Source organism: Chrysemys picta, chromosome 15 (assembly GCF_011386835.1).
Source record: "Chrysemys picta bellii isolate R12L10 chromosome 15, ASM1138683v2, whole genome shotgun sequence".
NCBI classification, from domain to species: Eukaryota; Metazoa; Chordata; order Testudines; family Emydidae; genus Chrysemys; species Chrysemys picta.
The window spans coordinates 18,238,133-18,256,623 of NC_088805.1; the positions used below are offsets into that span (position 1 = coordinate 18,238,133).

Consider the following 18,491-nt stretch of genomic DNA (forward strand, 5'->3'; position numbering starts at 1 on the left):
AAGTCACAAAGTTCAGCCACCAGGTTTGCCGTGACATTATCGGGGTTACTGTTCCTGACGGCTTGTAGTCCATCTTTGTGTGGAATATTGGTGTAGAGGGCTTCTGCATCCATAGTGGCCAGGATTGTGTTTTCTGGAAGATCACCAATGGATTGTAGTTTCCTCAGGAAGTCAGTGGTGTCTCGAAGATAGCTAGGAGTGCTGGTAGCGTAGGGCCTTAGGGGAGAGTCTACATAGCCAGACAATCAGAACTGGAATTAATTTGCAAACTGGATACTATTTCCCCAGGCTAATTTTTCCCCTACTGTTACTCACACCTTCTTGTCAACTGTTTGATATGGGCCATCCTGATTTATCACTACAGTTTTTTTTCTCCTGCTGATAATAGCCCACCTTAATTGATTAGTCTTGTTAGAGTTGGTATGGCAACACCCATTTTTTCATGTTTTCTGTGTATATATATCTTCCTATTGTATTTTCCACTGTATGCATCCGATGAAGTGGGTTTTAGCTCATGAAAGCTTATGCTCAAATAAATTTGTTAGTCTCTAAGGTGCCACAAGTACTCCTCCTACCTTTTGCTGATACAGACTAACATGGCTACCACTCTGAAACCAGCTAGGGCAGTAACTGATCTATAGTGGTACTTCAGGATATGCATATTGCAAGATGTGCAATAAGCCAGCTGCATTGAAGACCATCGTAAGGTAGAATGTTATGTAGAAAAGTTCATTTTTCAAATGTAACTTAAATTTCTTATCTGTTTTAGTAAGTGGTATGTTTATATATTTTTTTAAAAAGCACTTCCAAAAAAGTGTGTAAATTTGTGGGTTTTGGTAAATTTGATATTTTAGGCATGTAAGTAGTCCTATCGATGTCATAGTTAGTGTTCACAGGGTTGTCCCTATTCATCTTAAAAACATTTGTAGAAAGCTGTAACTGTCACACATTTAGATGAGACCCCCACTGTGTTTATTTAAATGTACAAATTTGGATAATTAGATTCCCCGCCCATATTTTGTTTACAATATCAGACCAGCTATGTAAATATCTAGCTTTTTTAAATTTCTGCTTAGACCTTTTGCCCACATCCTCTTTTGTTCCTCAGTAAACAACCAGACTTTCTTCAGACAATAAAATATTTGATTCTTAGACACAAGACACCCAGTTCCTCTGTGCCGTAGCCTGACTGTCTCTGTGCTAGTTGCAACTTCCACTCTGCTTGGAGTCAAGCAGGTCACTTCTTGTCCAGCGTAATGACCTGAATCTGAATTGTGACCCGAGTCACAAGTCGTTAAGTAAGGCACCATTAGGCTTGGATGATATTATATTTTGATAGTTCTGTTTAGGGTGACCAGACAGCAAATGTGAAAAATCAGGATGGGGATGGGGGGTAATAGGAGCCTATATAAGAAAAAGACCCAAAAATCGGGACATCTGGTCACCCTAGTTCTGTTTGTGAAATTTTCCCTCATGAACTAGGTTAATCTTGAGTCAGTCAGCTGCCTTATCCAGTAACTGCCCTTCCCCCAACTATTTGTTCAGAAAAAGCTGTATGTTGTAATTTCTTGAGTGTCATAACAGTATGTGTATTAACTGCTGTTAAAGAGCAGTAAAATGCTTTAAAACTAAACTGATAACTATAAAACTGATACCATTTGCATCAGAGTTCAAACGTCCCTATTAAGCCTGTTCAGTCTAGTTCCTGTATGTATGAAAAGATTTCCAAATTCCTTCAGCATTGCCTCTCTACTTCAAAATCTGATCTCCCTGAACTGTTATGTCCATTTCAGTTACTTTAAAGTCACTTCTCATCAGAGTGGGTGGCCTGGATTAGTGGTGTCTCTGGAATTACAGGTGGCATCACTGCAGTCAAAGGGTCCATCATGAGTTCCTACCCTTCTCTAGATTGTATTACTGTAAAAGGTAAGGAGGTCGGTATTATAACATCCATATTAGCTTCCTTCAACATCATTTTTTGTAGTTTAATGCCATCAGCCATAATGGTTGCTATATTATATGGAGGGAGGTCACTCTCTCCCGAATCAAGGATTGACATGAGACTGACCAGAAGGGCAGGCCCAGCAAGGGACCTGAAGTACTTGCAAACTTGTCAAGGTCTTCCTATGGAAGATGGCTGGGTGACACCTGGCAAGTTACACTCACATGCAAGCTAGACTTGCATATTGTTCTTAAAATGTTTTCTCTGGTGCTTTTGTTGTGAATAAATAATACTTTGCTTTATGAATGCTGGCTGGTCACTGGTTAACCCTCTCACTGCCCCTGACAGAACAGAACTGGTGCTAAACTAAAGTCAGAGTAGCTAAGGTGATCACAGTGAATTGCAGGAGGAATTGCAGCTAATTCCTTTGTTTTGGGTGGGAGAGTCACCAGACTGTTAGAAGCCTGAGATTTAAATGGGGTGCCCTCCAGGAAGCCACAAAGAGGTTAAAGATGTAGTTTTCTTGGGCACTGCAACAATGAGTAACTTTTATTTTCTAAAGTCGTTACTTTTATTCTAGTTGTTTTTCTGCAGCATGCTACTACAGTGTTGAACTTCATTTTAATCCAGCAGTTTTTGCTTAAATTTTTAAAATAACATTTATACAAATTATTTTTTAAACCCACTCTTTCTACTTAAATTTTGGGTCTAAATTGTCCAGCATGATGTGTAACAAATGTATTATGAATTCTGACCAAAGAAAATACGAAAATTCTTCAGTTGCATTTTGCACTGTATTTATTTTTTAAAGGAATAAGTCTCCTCACTACACTGAGGAGGAAATGGACTTCAATTGTTGTGGTTTCAAAAGTGTTCTTGATTTTAAAACTTTATTTTTACATCCATAGCTGTCTAAGTAATGAAAGAAAAATAACTATGTAGGACCTACAGACAGGGCCGGCTGTAGGCACCAGCAAAGCAAGCACGTGCTTGGGGCAGCCCATTTGCAGGGGCGGCAGGGATCCAACATGGGAGCTGAGAACCAACAGGGGGCCCTGGGAGTTGTACTTCTTTGGTTAGCTCCCTGCCTATAGAGCCAGCCCTGGAGCAACACTACCAATAGGAAAGAGAGGGAGGGAGTGTGGTAGCTGAGACCTCATGCTGCAGCCTGCTGTGAATGGAGAGCTGCCCTGTGAGTAGGGATACCATATTTTAACATTCAAAAAATAGGACACTCCACAGGGAGGGAGGGTAGCCCCACCCTGCCACCATCCACTCCCTCTGACTGCCCCCCACAGAAACCCCAACCCATCCAACCCCCCCTGCTCCCTGTCCCCCTCCCAGGACCCCACCCCCTATCTAAGCACCGCTGCTCCTTGTCCCCTGATTGTCCCCTCATGGGACCCCTGCCCCTAACTGCCCCTTGGGACCCCATCTAAGCCTCTCTTCTCCTTGTCGCCAACTGCCCCCTCCTGAGACCCCCCCAACTTCCGCCCTAGGACCCCACCCCATACCTGTCCCCTGACAAACCCTCGGGACTCCTATGCCTATCCAACCGCTGCCTGTCCTCTGACTGCACCCCCCAAACTCCTGACCCATCTAACCCCCCCTTCTCCCTGCCCCTGACTGCCCCCCCCCGAACCTCTGCCCCATCCAACCCTCCAGTCCCTTTACCGTGCCACTCAGACCAGCGTGTCTGGCTCCACGCAGCGCCAGACACACTGCTGCATATATGCTGCTGTGCTCCCCCACAGAGCCACAGCCCCCTTCCTCCCCCCAGCACCTGCCTTCCAGATTTGAACACCTCAAAATTCAGGAGTGCTCAAACTCAGTTTGGGCAGCTGTTACTTCATTTCTCCCAAATCAAATATACTGATCCACTGTAACTTGCTGTAGAAAAAGTAGGATAAAATTGAGCAAGAAATGCTTCCCAGTGGTTATTAGGACTGGAATTGCTATTTTCAACAGCCATTGCCTTTTTATTTGTTTGTTTAAAAGGAAGACAGTGATATTGCATTGGCAAATTCCCCATAGAAAGAAAGAGTGGAACAAAAGAATAATAAAGGCACCTCAACTTTTCCTCATTTATGTAGGACAGTCTTATAATATGCATCCAGATATCCTCCAGTCACACAAGCTGAAAATTGTTCCACTTTACTGCAGTTCTGTAACCATATGGGAACCAATCCTGTCTGTGTTCTGTGCACATCTAAAATTCCTGCTGAATGACCTGCCATGGGAGCGAGTTACCAGTGACCCAGGGCTGCAGCGGAAGGAGGGTGCAGGTGCGGGGGGAAGGGTGGGGGCGGAGAGAGCCCAGGGCTGGGGTGGCAGGAGGTGTGTGTGGGGGTGGGGCAATGGTGGGGAGGAATGAGGGAGCCCAGAGCTGGGGTGGCAGAAAGGAGAAAACCTATTCTCTCGCTGCTATTTAAAGATCAAGATTTGTTTCATGCCATTCATTTTTATTTGAGTCTTGTGTTGGGCAGTGGCTTGGTACGAGCAGCTCGCTGTTCTTATATTGTAACAGAATTTACTGTTTTATTGATCAAAATCAACTTTGTAAATCAGTTAATGGAGAGACTGAAGAGTCTTTGTTCATAACTACTCTTTATTTTATAATCAGCTGTCAATAGGCTTGTTGATTGACTAATCCAAATAATTAGCTGGCAGGACACCGAATGAAAACTGACAATTATTGCTCTTGCTGCTGATGGAAATCTGACAAGTCTGTTTTAAAGTATACCACTTGCCTTCCCTGAGTGGGCTTCCCCATTCTTCCAAAACAAGTCCCTGGGATCTCTGCCAGTTTCCTCCTATATTCTAACTCACCTGCTACCACATATGGACTACTCTTCATCTGAGGACTGGAAGGGATTTCCTTCTGAGTCATCAATACTGCTCCTCAAATTAGCTGGCATATTTTGGTATAGAAGAATGCTAGTTTCATAGACTCACACCAGGTAAAGCGGAAAAAGGACTGATGCCATCAGTCTTCTAGCTTGGAGCAGGGATCAGAATCTGGCCTCAACTGTGAAACAGGTATTGGTTTGTCCCTGAGCCAGCCAGTGAATACATTTTTTTTTTTAAACTTGGTGTTTTATGGACAGTCTTCTATTGCACAAGAACTGGTGTGTCACTTTTGGTAATAAGGACACATCTTTAAGATCCTTTGCCTCTTGAAAGACTGCAAAATCTCTCAACTGGCCTGGCAAGTTTTAATAAGTGCACAAAGTGCAAATAAGTTCTCTCACTTGTACAGTGTAACACTTGTCCACAAAAACAGGGAGGACAATGCTCAGTCCTGCTCAGGGCAAGCTGAACTTTCCAGCTCTTCTCATTTTTAAAACTTTTGGGTGTGTTTTTGTTCATGTTCTTACCTTTATATTTTTATACTGTGTACAAACATCTTAAGATTGTGTTCACCCTTTTTGTCCATTTTGCTGAATATTTTTTCCAGTCTGTGAAAATAAAGCAGACAAGGCATTTGGGAGAATAGTGGAAGGAATACTTGTAATGAGGTAGTTGGACTGTATGAAGTTAGCATGACAGTTGGGAGAGCAAAGACATCATATTCCTTTCAATCCTATATTTCCTCTTCACTGACTTCCTATGTTGTGGCAAACATCTTTCTATTAAGGATGGATGGACTAGGCTCTTTTGGAGTCAGTAAATAATGTTCCTTAATTGACCGAGGGTAGCTTGCTGTTTAAATTATGGAAGGCTCAGTTGTGAACATCCTAAAATTTGGTATTTGTCTTGTTATTTTTGGTTAAAAACGCTCAGATCCAGAGTGTCTCGTGTACTAGTGCAGTACGCAGCTGAAGTACAACAAAGACCCTTTTAGATACGAGACAGGAATGGAAAGTTGTTGTTGAAACACTCTGGCATTGCATAGCACTCCTGTTTACTGTTGTCCATGAATACATGATTCCCATTACCAGAAATCTTGTCTTATACTCTTTTAATAAAAAGGAAGAAAAACTTCTGGCACTCTTTTAACAGAGCTTATGAGTTAACTGTGGGTCCTTGAAGAATCGATTTTTAAAAACAAAACAAAAAACCCCAGAGGATTGAACCAGCCAAATTCAATCCTATAAATATCTCTGCCCACAGACAGCCCACCCTCCCCCTTGGAATTTAAAAAAGGAAGAGAAGACTTTTTGCCCAGCATAAACATGGGGCTGGACAGTTGCCATTCATTGTCTTGTACTTTAAGTATCATATTCAATCAAGGTATTGTCAAGGACTGACTGACAGTTAAATTAAATTATGGCATTGTCTGTGAGCACAACAGTTGAAAGAAATGGTAGAAAGCTGTCAGCTATGGTAAATCTGTTCTTAGGCTGTTTTTCATTATAGTGTTACAGTAATAATATCTAGTGAGTTGAAAGGTGGTTTCTATCCTAAACTCAATCTTCAGTCAGTAATAACTTCAGCTAAAATATTCCTTTTGTGCTGAAAACTCCATGCTTGGTCTCAGTTTATGGACTAATTATGTGAGTCATAATGACTTGAGAGACCCAGGTGCTGGAGCAGGTCAAGAATGAGGAACAATTTGTATTACAAGAACATATCTGCCCAATCAGGATCAGGGCCCCACTGTTCTAGATACTGGGCACACAGACAGGTAGACTGAGTCCTTCCCTCAAAGAGCTTGCGATCTAATTAGTATCTCCTTTACTGGCTAAAACTTGAGGGCCTGATCCCCACTTCCATCAATGGGGTTATGTTTTTGTCCCTCTCTTCTTCTTCCCCTCCCCCTTCCAGTGAGTATTGGACTGGGCCATGAAAGAGAGTGTCATGGTGTAAATAAGTGGCCTCCTACCAGGCATCCCCTCAGGACAGCCTTGCAAGTGGCCCTTCACCTCAGTTGTCCTCTTGGGTAACCCAAAGGACTCCACTTCAGGCTCTTAATTAAACTGGCCCCCAGGAGAGGCATTGTTTATTATGAAAGCCTTGTGCAAATAGTTTGTAACAAAAATCCCAAAACGTAGTCCATATCTATCACCTCAGTACATTCAGTTCTTGTTCTCACCATACCTCATTGTCTTCTGTCACAGGCTCCTTATCGGTCTTCCTCCATCCCTCTTCCAGGACAGTCATCCCAGCCCTTCCTTCTTGGTTGACCCTCTGCTCTTCCTAGAGGGAACTCCCATAATCTCTCTGCTGGGAGCACCCTTGCCAGAGGAGCATCCTCATTCCTACAGTCCTCTCACTGTTCCTCAGCATCCAGCTCTGCAGCAGAGACATCATCTGGTAAGTTCCTCCACTACTCCCCTTTCCTTCAACTCTCTCTGGCGCTTGACTCTGGCTTAGAGCCAGCAGGCATCTCCCTCTGCTAATTCTCCAGCCCTAGATCACTGGCTTGGAGATGCCAGCCAGCAAACCTCTTTCTGCTCTCCTGCCTTCAGCCTTCTCCTAGGAACCACCTTCTGTCTCCGGCAGTTCTCCTCTCCTGCCCTTCTCCTGACTGAACATTTATAGCCTCCCAGCTGGCTCATTAAATGAAACTGGGCTCTGAGTGCCTGATCCAGTCCAGCTGCTCTGCCCTCTTAATTGACCCAGCTGGGAGCACCTGGACTGGATCAGGCACTCAGAGCCCAGTTTCATTTAATGAGCCAGCTACCCTGTTATACATGGCTAGAACTGACAGGTAATGAAGAATCTCTGTAAGCTTAATAGTTACCAATAAATTCCAAGGTTCAAACAATTCTTATTCCACCCAGCATAGGGCAGTAGTTAACGACATAGGTATCCCTTTCAACTGTAATGAACTGACTACTATGGGATATCATCAGTCTGCAGTCTTACGTGTCTTCTCTTGACATGTTTGTTTTCTTAAATTAAAAAATAAAATTGCTGTTCCTAGAAGTGCTGGAGTCCAATGATGTTTCAAATCTCTACCTTTTAAAAGAAGATCCTCTATACATGCATTCTGTTTAACACCTGAGTACTGGGTCAGTTGTCCTATTTTTACATCTTATTTTCCCTTACACTGAAGATTTTTTTCATCGTCACTATATGTGACCCATTTCTGCATTGATTTTTGAGGTGGAGAATCTACTGCATGACTTACTATTTTCTTCCACAGTGCCAACTGGACAGCAATTTAGGCCTGGTTTACACGGGGGGGATTGATCTAAGATACGCAACTTCAGCTATGAGAATAGCGTAGCTGAAGTCGACATATCTTAGATCGACTTACCTCCCGTCCTCATGGCGCAGGATCAACGGCCGCGGCTCCCCCGTCGACTTCGCTTCTGCCTCTTGCCCTGGTGGAGTTCCGGAGTAGATGGGGAGCACGTTCGGGGATCAATTTATCGTGTCTAGACGAGACACAATAAATCGATCCCCGATAGATAGATCGCTACCCGCCAATCTGGTGGGTAGTGTGGACGTACCCTTAGTCACTAGTTTATGGTATCCCATCTTAACAGAGAAAATATATTCCATATAGCTAAAATATCTCAGTCTTTATCTAATAGAGCCTTAAAAGTCAGCACTTTATCAAGTCACTGCTTGAAAGAGTAATTACTTTATGTATAGGAGCAGAGATTAAAATACTATTCCCCCCAGCCTTTCTTTCTGTCTGTCTTTCTTTCCCTCCCCTCACAGTTCTGTCCATTGTGTTGGTTCTATTTCAGATTAAATAATCTGCAGCAGCAGAGGAGTCCTTTGTAGAATATTGGTGACTGGAAGGCTGAATTTGTTGTGCCATTATAGTGACAGCAGGTCAGTTGTAATGCTGAACTATGACTTTGGAGAAGCCAGCAGCTGTGTCAGGTTGCTAATTTAAATCTATATCAATGGTGTGCTTGTAGCTCTGCTTTTGATGGTAAAAGTGAAATCGTGTGAATTGTTGTGGAAAAATCTTGCTTCTGTTGAAACTTAAAACATGGGAGAGCTTAGCAATGTGCTATAAAAGAAAAGACTGAATTAAAATCAGTATGTGTATCAGGAAATGAAAGAATAATTATTTCTTCAACCATATTCTTGAATTTATAAAATCTTTAAATTTAATTTTTAGTACACCTCACTTCAGTCACTGCACACCAGGGCAAAATAAATTAATCACTCAGAATGGTTACAGAGTTTAGGTTTTTATTTCATTCATCCCCATCTCTGTACTCTGAAAACTTTCACACAGGGGAAGCTGTCCATAGCAGTGGAACAGGCTAAAGCATGCTCAGTTAATAGGGTTCTAATAATTGTTTGTTTCAGCTGTGACAAAAAATAAGGTCATGGTGCAATTTTATTACCAGACAAGTTTCCATTGGGGCAATGTAGAAAATATTTGAAAGCCCTTGTGAGTATCTGATCTGTAAAGAACATTTGTCATGCCTCTAAACTTGGTCAGAATTTTAAAAGTTACTGGAAATGCTGGAAACAGTGTTCATCGAAATGTACTTCTGTTCCCACTCCATTAAATATATACTCTGTTGCCACTGATATTTCCCCCCTCTACTACATCGCCTCTTTTCCCCCCAGTTTTTAATAGGTAGCTCTACAGAAAAGATAGCGCTTTTAGTTTCTCGTCAAACACTTTTGATTACACTTTTCCCAGCTGCTTCTGCAGTATACATGAGTGTGCTTCTCTAAGTTTGCTTTTGAAAGAAAAAACCTTGACAAGAATGTCTTGCCAGATTTGTTGGTGCAGACCAAAGAGCATCACTGTTGCACTGTACTGGCAACGAGTAGAAAATTCTGAGATAAAACCTTGGTCTTCCCTGTTTTGGCAGGAAAGTTAGTGCTCTAGGTACTGCTCCTAGAATATATCAATATTCTCCTGTCACTTGTTTTTTTGCCAAAGTTCTGAATTTAATTCCTATTTAAGCAACACTTGAAGTGACAATAGTGAGGAATTTTGCAGACAAACCATCCATTAAGACAAACATGCCATTGAAATCCTGTTGATTTCAATATGCAGTGCTGTTAATGAGAACTGCAGGAACTTTAAACTCCAGAATGGATGTAAGGTTATGCTTCTGGAAATTGCAATGTAATTTCCTTTATTGCATTTATTTTGTTCACAGGTTGTTGCAATATGACCTTCTACTAACCCTTTCAGAAGAAGCAAGACTTCACCAGCCGTTACCCATGTGCATACTTTTCTTCAAGTTTGATCCTCGTCCAGTTTCAAAAAATGCATACAGGTAATCATAATTGTGGTTAAAGCAAAAATGCTTTTCTTTTCAACCTTAGTTTGATACTTTTACTTTAACACTGGGCAATAATGCCTAGTCTCAAATTAGAGTCAAGTGCTTCAAATTGTGCTGGTATAATGCCAACACTCCATGATGTTGTTTACATCTCTTTTAAGTGGAAAAAGTCAGTCTGCTCTGAGCTGCATTCAGCACAGTTTCCATAGCCAATAGTACGCAAGAGAGTGATGTAGCTATGCCACAGTTGACTCCCTAACCCAGTGGATCCAGGTACCCATTTGCAGCTGGGTGATGAAGCAAGGAGGTGATGAAGCAAGACTCCAACCAACAACTTCTAGGATTTTAGCTGAGCACCTGAACCATTCTGCCACCATGCCTACTAGCATTGTATTACTGTTATTTTATTTATGCGTAATGTATTGGTTCCACTTGACCCTAACTGTTGCATATCGTTCCTAGAAGCACAAGAACATATATGGATCTGTTTACTATCTGTGGAGTCAAATATTGGACAAATAATTTTAGACTTGTATTAATATGTCTCTGCCCTTTTTATGTTGAAAAGAAAATTATTATAGCTCTGTTGGTACAAAGGAATTGAGAACTAAAAACGTAATTATCCATACGGTGCTCTGTCTGCATCTTGTGCACATCTGAATTTTTAAAAGTAAATAGGATTGTCAGGAATCCCAGGACTTGTATTGAATTAATATGTCCAATCCATTTCGGCTGTTTTCTCTATCCATGTTGATAGCAAAAGGCAGGTGTGTCAATTTGATGATGCCTCCAGGGCAATCCCCCAGGCCTATGTTGTAATCATACTTATTTGGAATGTTATATGACAAGCGAACTTTATGCCACAATCTATATTTAAAGTAATATTTATTTGCTTGCGATGAGTTACGCGAAGTTTGGAACTATTGATTGCTGGCAGGAAAATAACTGGCTTTCAGTGTCAAAATAGGAAAGAACTTTTGATCCATTATGGCCCAAATTCTGCTGAGTTACCTAATTTTACTGAAATCTTTTTCTCTTGGATTGCTCAAACCAGTCAGCCGGAGTACTCAGTATAATGTAGGGATTTCCAATATGTTTAATTTTTATATAAATGTGCAGTAAATAATTTTAGGCTCAAAATATACAAGATCTTGGTGTGATGCTATACCTCATATTCTTCCTAGAAATATTATGATATGAATATGGCATAACTAAGATACCTTACATGACCCATCTTGCATAAAATATATCATTTGAAAGGTTATGATTTGCTGAATGTGATTATCCAATTTGTATAGATGCATCATTTCTGTATCTGAAGTTAGGAATATTGACTATGTAACAATTACAACTGTGTGAGTACTTGGGGGAACGCCCACCAGACAGTAGGCAATCAGCCTGGATGAGCCATTTAAGAAGGACAATAGAACTTTGAAGATACTAATCTCCCATCTTCCTGAGACGTTGCTTTGACACTGCAGGGTCATCTGATGATGTCACCAAAGTACCATTTTGGATACTGCTGATATTTTTCCACTGGAAAAAAGGTTTTTTGTCTTATGTAAATCCTACTTAAGGATGGGAAGTGAGTCAGTCAGGGCTCTTCTCCATTGCTTTGCGGCCCAAGGAGGAAGACTGCTGAAAGCACCTGAAGAGACAAAGAAACTAAACTGGGGAAAGGCAAGGGCTGAGTCCAGGCTGAGACAGGGGTCTAGTCTGTAAAGAGAAATAACTGGCACTCTAAGCTGCAGAAATTCTGTTACCTGCCAAAAACAACATTTAGGATGAAAAATTACATTTTGTACCTGTTTCTTTTGTGAATTAAGCTTAGGTTGTGTGTTTTTATTTGCTCAGTAATCTGCTTTGTTCTGTTTGCTATCACTTAAAATTTACCTTTTATAGTAAATAAATTTGTTTTAAAACCCAGTTTGTGCAATTCATATCTGGGGGGGTAGGGGGGGGAGCTGTGCATATCTCCCTCCACATTGAGGCAGGGGGGCAATTTTTATGAGCTTATGCTGTACAGATCTCTCTATACAGAACAAGACAGTATAATTTTGGGTTTACACCCCAAAGGAGGTATGCACGTGAGTGCTGGGTAAAGTCCTGAACTGAATCCTCCCACACAGAGCTGCTCGTAGTCTGTCTGCAGCTGGGTGTGGCCTTACCTGTATTTGTGCTAGAGAAGGCTTGAGGGCCTGGCATAGCAAGGACAGAGTGAGGAAGCCCAGGCTGGTGGAACGGCGGGCTCAGTGGAACCCCAGCACATCAGGTGGCATCCTGGACAGAGGGTCCAACCTGTCACGCTTGGCTCAGTCTTTTTATTTTATTTTTTTAACACAAAATGTACTTTTAATCCATTTAATTTTTTTTTCGTGAGAAAAGGATGGAAGAAATACGTCTTCTTTTTTTTTTTTTTGTCACCAATCTTCAATGTTCATTGGCACCTTTAAATAAAAACGCTAGGCAAAATTTTGATTTTAAATGTTGATCAACAATAATACTTAGCTCTCCTGGTATTTTTTATCCCTAAATCTCAGTTTTACAAAGAATAGCAAGTGTCATTATCCCTATTTTACAGGGACAAGTCACTTCATCTCATTCCTTGGTTTCCTCTAGGTCATACCCTGTAAGTGTCAAAACTGGGAATAATAGATCTCCTGATTCTCTGGACATTGCCCTAATCGCTAGGCCCAGGTTGCCTCCATAACACCCTTTTTGGAGGGGTCATATGTTTAAATTTCTTATGTTAAAGTGATAGTGTTGGATACATTAAAATGCTTAACTTGTTTGCATTTCCACACTCTAATACTTTTTAAAAAGCTTGAATCAAAATACTCCTTGCCAGTCTTGTTCTCTTCCCTGTGTTCTGAATAGAGAGAAAATGCACTTTTCATAATTCCTTTCAGTGCCCGAACACTTTTCTGTGCATTAACATAATAGCAGTAATTAATTGTACAGCCAGAAGGGGAGCACAAAATATTTTTTGTGGTTCACAACTTTTTTAGTTTCAAAGAGATAGGATTGGTAGCTACTAGGGCTGTCAATTAATCACAGTCAACTCATGTGATTAAAAAAATTAATCGCAATTTTAAAAAATCATGATTAATCGCACTGTTAAACAATAGAATACCAATTGAAATTTATTAAATATTTTTGGAACTTTTTCTACATTTTCAAATATATTAATTTCAGTTACAACACAGAATACGAAGTGTACATTGCTCACTTTATTACTTTTGATTACAAATATTTGCACTGTAAAAATGACAAGAGATAGTATTTCAGTTCACTTCATACAAGTACTGTAATGCAATCTTTGTTATGAAAGTGCAGTTTACAAATGTAATTTTTTGTTGTTATATAACTGCACTCAAAAACAAAACAATGTAAAACTTTAGCACCTAAAAGTCCACTCAGTGATTGGTCGAACAAGAAATAGGACTAAGAGAAACAAGTTTGTTTATGTTTATGGGAGATAATGCTGCCCGCTTCTTATTTACAATGTCATCTGAAAGTGAGAACAGTCATTCACATGGCACTGTTGTAGCTGGCATTGCAAGGTATTTACATGGCAGATATGCTAAATATTCATGTGCCTCTTTGTGCTTCGACCACCATTCCAGAGGACATGCTTCCGTGCTAATGATACTTATTTAAAAATAAATAAAGAAATTTGTGACTGAACTCCTTGGAGGAGAACCGTATGTCTCCTGGTTCATGGTTTTACCCGTATTCTGCCATATATTTTGTGTTATGGTGCTCTTGGATGACAACCCAGCACATGTTCATTTTAAGAACACTTTCACTGCAGATTTGGCAAAACACAAGAAGGTTCCAATATCAGATTTCTAAAGATAGCTACAACACTTGACCCAAGGTTTAAGAATCTGAAGTGCCTTCCAAAATCTGAGGGATGAGATGTGGCGCATGCTTTCAGAAGTCTTAAAAGAGCAACACTGATGCAGAAACTACAGAACGTGAACCACCAAAAAAGAAAATCAACCTTCTGTTTGTGGCATCTGACTCAGGTGATGAAAATGAACATGCGTCGGTCCACACTGCTTTGGATCATTATCGCGCAGAATCCATCATCAGCATGGATGAATGTCCTCTGGAAAGGTGGTAGAAGCATGAAAGGACATATGAATCTTTAGTACGTTTGGCACGTAAATGCCTTGCGACGCCAGCTACAACAATGCCATGCAAACGTCTGTTCTCACTTTCAGGTGACATTGTAAACAAGAAGCGGGCAGCATTCTCTCCTGTAAATGTAAACAAACTTGTTTGTCTGAGCGATTGGCTGAACAAGTAGGACTGAATGGACTTGTAGGCCTTTAAGTTTTACATTGTTTTATTTTTGAATGCAGTTATTTTTTTTGTATATAATTCTACATTTGTAGGTTTAACGTTCATGATAAAGAGATTGCACTTCAGTATTTGTATTAGGTGAATTGAAAAATACTATTTCTTTTTTTACAGTGCAAATATTTGTAATAAAATAAATATAAAGTGAGCACTGTACATTTTGTATTCTGTATTGTAATTGAAATCAATGTAATTGAAAATGCAGAAAACATCCAAAAATATTTAAATAAATGGTATTCTGTTATTGTTCAACAGCATGATTAATTGCGTGATTAATTTTTTTAATCGTTTGACAGCCCTAGTAGCTACTACACTGAAAATACACCTTCTCTTCCATTTATAATCTGGATGAAATTCTTAGCTAGCCAAAAGGCACTCTGGAATTTGTCCATTTTTGTTCAGGCAGTAGAAGCAATGTGGTGGGGCTTCATACAGATATTGTAATGGCACTGCCTATCTTTGTGTATTAATAGAGGACTTATTTCTCTAGGCCTGCTGATCTGGCATCTTTTCCAAGCACTAAATACATTCTAAAAGCAATTTAAAGGAGAGCACACTTTTTTTTTTTTTTAAACTCTAATCGCAAAATAAGACTACATAAGCAAGCCAGGTCAGATTTGAGTTCTGACCTTAACTTGCCCTATTGTGTCTACTGCGAACATTAAATGTTAAAGTACTTTTGGGTAACTTTGGGTAAATGCTTGGTCTAAAATCACTACTTCAGCTCTCCTCACCTTTCGACTGCTGTCTTTTTATTGCTTGGGTGTCCAAATGCTGAAAAAGATCCATGAGAACTTGTCAAGATTATTCCAGGAGGTCCATGTGATACTTTGTTTAGATGCTTTTCATTAAGACACCTTTGGAAACCACATTGTAGATACATTCAAAAAGTGTAGTGTGCATGAACGTTTTGGTTGTTCTTAACATCACTTCAAATACCAAATCTTAACCCATGAAAATTGGGATTTGTAATACAACACAGTCTCAAATTTTAGATTTGGCTCTAGAGTGCTGCAATAAGTAACAATAATCTTATCTGTTCTAGAACATGCGGACATTTTTCTGGAGCACTTACAAAAATACTTGCAGTGGAAATTGTAGCACTTTACCTTGTTTCAGCATGTCGAAGGACTGTCTGAAATGGATCTCTTCCATGGTTCATACCAGTGGATTACACCATATTGCAGGTCAAATGACTAAAACTTGCACTAATGTGTATTTGAGATAAGTGATTCTCATGTTTAAAAATGCTAGTTAAAAAGGATATTCTTTCTGTTCTCTGAAAAAGTGTACTGTCAAGATTTTCTTGTGATGTGCTAACATGTTGGGAATGTATCACTGTCACAGGCCCAGCTAAGCTCACCATGTTGTGTTTGGACCCATATGCTTGGGTCCATGTGCGTTTAGCTTCCCTGGATCTGAGTAGGCTCCACCCTGCCTCTTTCTTTGGCCTCTGGGCTCACTTCCTGGGCACAGATCTTGTCTGGCCCCACTTTCTGGAAGTAGGACCTTTGGGTCCAGCTGCCCCTAGTCCTCAAGATCAGTGCTGAACCTCCCCATGCTCCCCAGTAGCCTAACCACACCCTCCTCCGAGCTCCACCCTAGTGGGTGCTCGAATTCTGTTTAACCCTGTGGGATCGCTCAATAGTTGAAACCAATAAGAGAGACTTTACAGAGAGATTTCTAAATTAATCATTCTTTATTTTAGACTGCCCAACAGATATACATGCAGAGTAAGAAATACTCGTATGCCATTCTGTTTCCTCACCACTCTGTAGCAGGCTCTTTGAGCTCTGGTCAAGTGAAAAATTCCTTGAGAATTTGATCAATGTCCTTACAGGGTGCCAGGTCTCCTCTCCTGGGCTTCATTCCTCTCTTTTGTTCTGGTCAGTGAGAGAGTTACTCAGAGCAGACCTAGTTCTTTTATAACCTTCAGCCCCTTGTCAGGTGATCTGTTGCTTAGTTACCAGCCCACCTAGGAGAAAGGGTTTCCGTGGATGGTAGCCAGCTCTTTGTCCGTGGGTGCTTCCATTTCAATTGAAGGTCATCAAGGTTTAATGACTGTCTATTGTTAGGCCTCTACTAGGTGCCAGAATTACTCCTGACACCTGTTTCAGCTCCATGAGGAGTCTACAGAGCCAATGTGAAGGCACAAAACAGTTAGACTCAAAATGGCTTTTACAAAAATCAGATTGATATAGTTACATGCAAACGTATACTAATCTGTCATAACTGACCTTAAAATTCTTTTTTAATAGATGTACTGTATCTAGTTTAATAGAAATAAAAGGCTGAGGAGACTTGTTGGATTGGCCTGTTCATTTTCCCCCATAACCAGTGCAGGGCTATTATCTACAGTTCATATTCTCAAGCAATAAACACATTCACCTATAGGTGCCAACTCTGTAGGTGCTCCGGGGCTGGAGCACTCATGGAAGAAAAAAAATAGTGGGTGGTCAGCATCCACCAGCCAGAGCTGTTTGGTGTCACCTCCAATCAGCTGTTTGGTAGCTCAGGGAGCGGTTGCGGGAGGGTGCAGAACAGTGATGGTGGGTGGAAGGGGCCTCTGGGAGGGGACGGAGGGGGGGGAAGAGGTGGAGCCAGGGCAAGGCCTTGGGAGAGGGGTGGAGCACTCCTGGGAAAAATAAAAGTAAGCACCTATGCATTCACCACTACCGTTGGGAGGATTTTACATTCTAGTAACTTCATTTATGGAGCGGTTTGTCTGACAGCTTTTATTAGTACTGAATTAAATACAAAGCCTAATGTGGATTTTTGTGTCACGCTATTAGACCTCTGCCCTGTTGCACCTCAGAACTTGCTGATTTGCCCTTTATTTGTACCCTTTGTCTACAGTCTTTTTATATCCACGCTACTTTGTTCTTTTAGTGTAACTGAAGCACTGTATCATATGCTAGGGAATGCCTACCTGGACTATAATAAAAAGTGGCGTGCTGGCATCACATCTTACCTAACTACACTATGCATATCTTACGAATAAATATTACAGGTTTCAGGCTTCAAAGCTATAATCACATAATCTTTTTTATTATGGAATTGAATTATATCACAGGAAATTGCTTTAATGGACTGATTTGTCATGTTTTCATCTCCCTGCCGCCACATTAAAATGTTACATAATCTTAACCCAATTGAAATATTTAGTTATTTTTAGGATTGATATAATTTATTTGGTCATAAGGGTCATTTAAATTGCTCCTTTTTTGTATGATTAGTGTGTTACAGGAGACAAAATGAACATGTTTTAATTTTAGCAGCACTCTGTAGTGTTTGAATTAAACTTTTAGTTTCTATTATATGTATTGATTTATTGGTAAGTCTTAAGAGGTTTCATTTTAAATTGCATTTCAATTCAACAAACAAACTATGGTTTTATGTCTTGAATTTTTGAAACTAGCTGGAGCTTCAGGAAACCACTGCTTCCAATTTAGCTTTGAAAGCTAGATATGTTTGTTTATTTTTATATAAAATACATTTTTATGAATGTATATAAGAGAGTTCATTTACATCTAAGCAAGATGACAATTTCTAAGCTAAGATTCTAGAGTAGAAATATCCAGAAGAGAAGACACTATGCGACACTAAAGTCAAAGAATTATCATGGCAATTAAGTGGCATTCAAAGAGGAAAATACATATACTTTGTATTTTTCATCTGGGATTTGTGAGCTCTCTGTAAATAATTAAGCGTCGTGCTCTCATTAAGGACATCACTGTAGCATTAACTTACAATTTCTCTGCGCTTCCTAGCTTATCTCCATTTTAATCTTTCCATGTAGTATTTTAACACAGAAATTGACTAGCAACTCATGTTTGGGATTTAAAATGTTAGGAGGTCCAGAAACTTGTTACATATAATGTCAGTAAATTTTTACACAGAACAAACAAGTGAGATCTTATTGAGGTTTATTTTGAAACCAGTTCTGTTTCATATATTGTGAAGTGACTTTGAAAATGGAACTAGATGCATAGGGCCGCCAGTGTACAAAATTGATTAACCCA

The 18,491-nt window shown here is 40.2% G+C and overlaps 1 protein-coding gene across 23 annotated transcripts in view; it reads left to right on the forward strand.

Moving 5' to 3' along the window:
* TANGO2 (transport and golgi organization 2 homolog) overlaps positions 1-18,491 on the forward strand; it is a 79,817-nt gene that overhangs the window by 14,897 nt on the left and 46,429 nt on the right. For 9 of the 23 annotated variants that reach the window (XR_010592879.1, XR_010592877.1, XR_010592878.1 and 6 more), the window contains one exon: positions 9,976-10,095. Coding sequence is in view for 18 of the 23 variants with exons in the window: in XM_065568463.1 (XP_065424535.1) it covers positions 9,976-10,095 (120 nt within the window). In the remaining 5 variants the exon portion in view is untranslated. Of the gene's footprint in view, positions 1-7,002; positions 7,199-8,586; positions 8,675-9,975; positions 10,096-18,491 lie in introns of all 23 variants that reach the window. The other 14 variants (XR_010592875.1, XR_010592876.1, XM_005294998.5 and 11 more) reach the window with 3 other exon arrangements.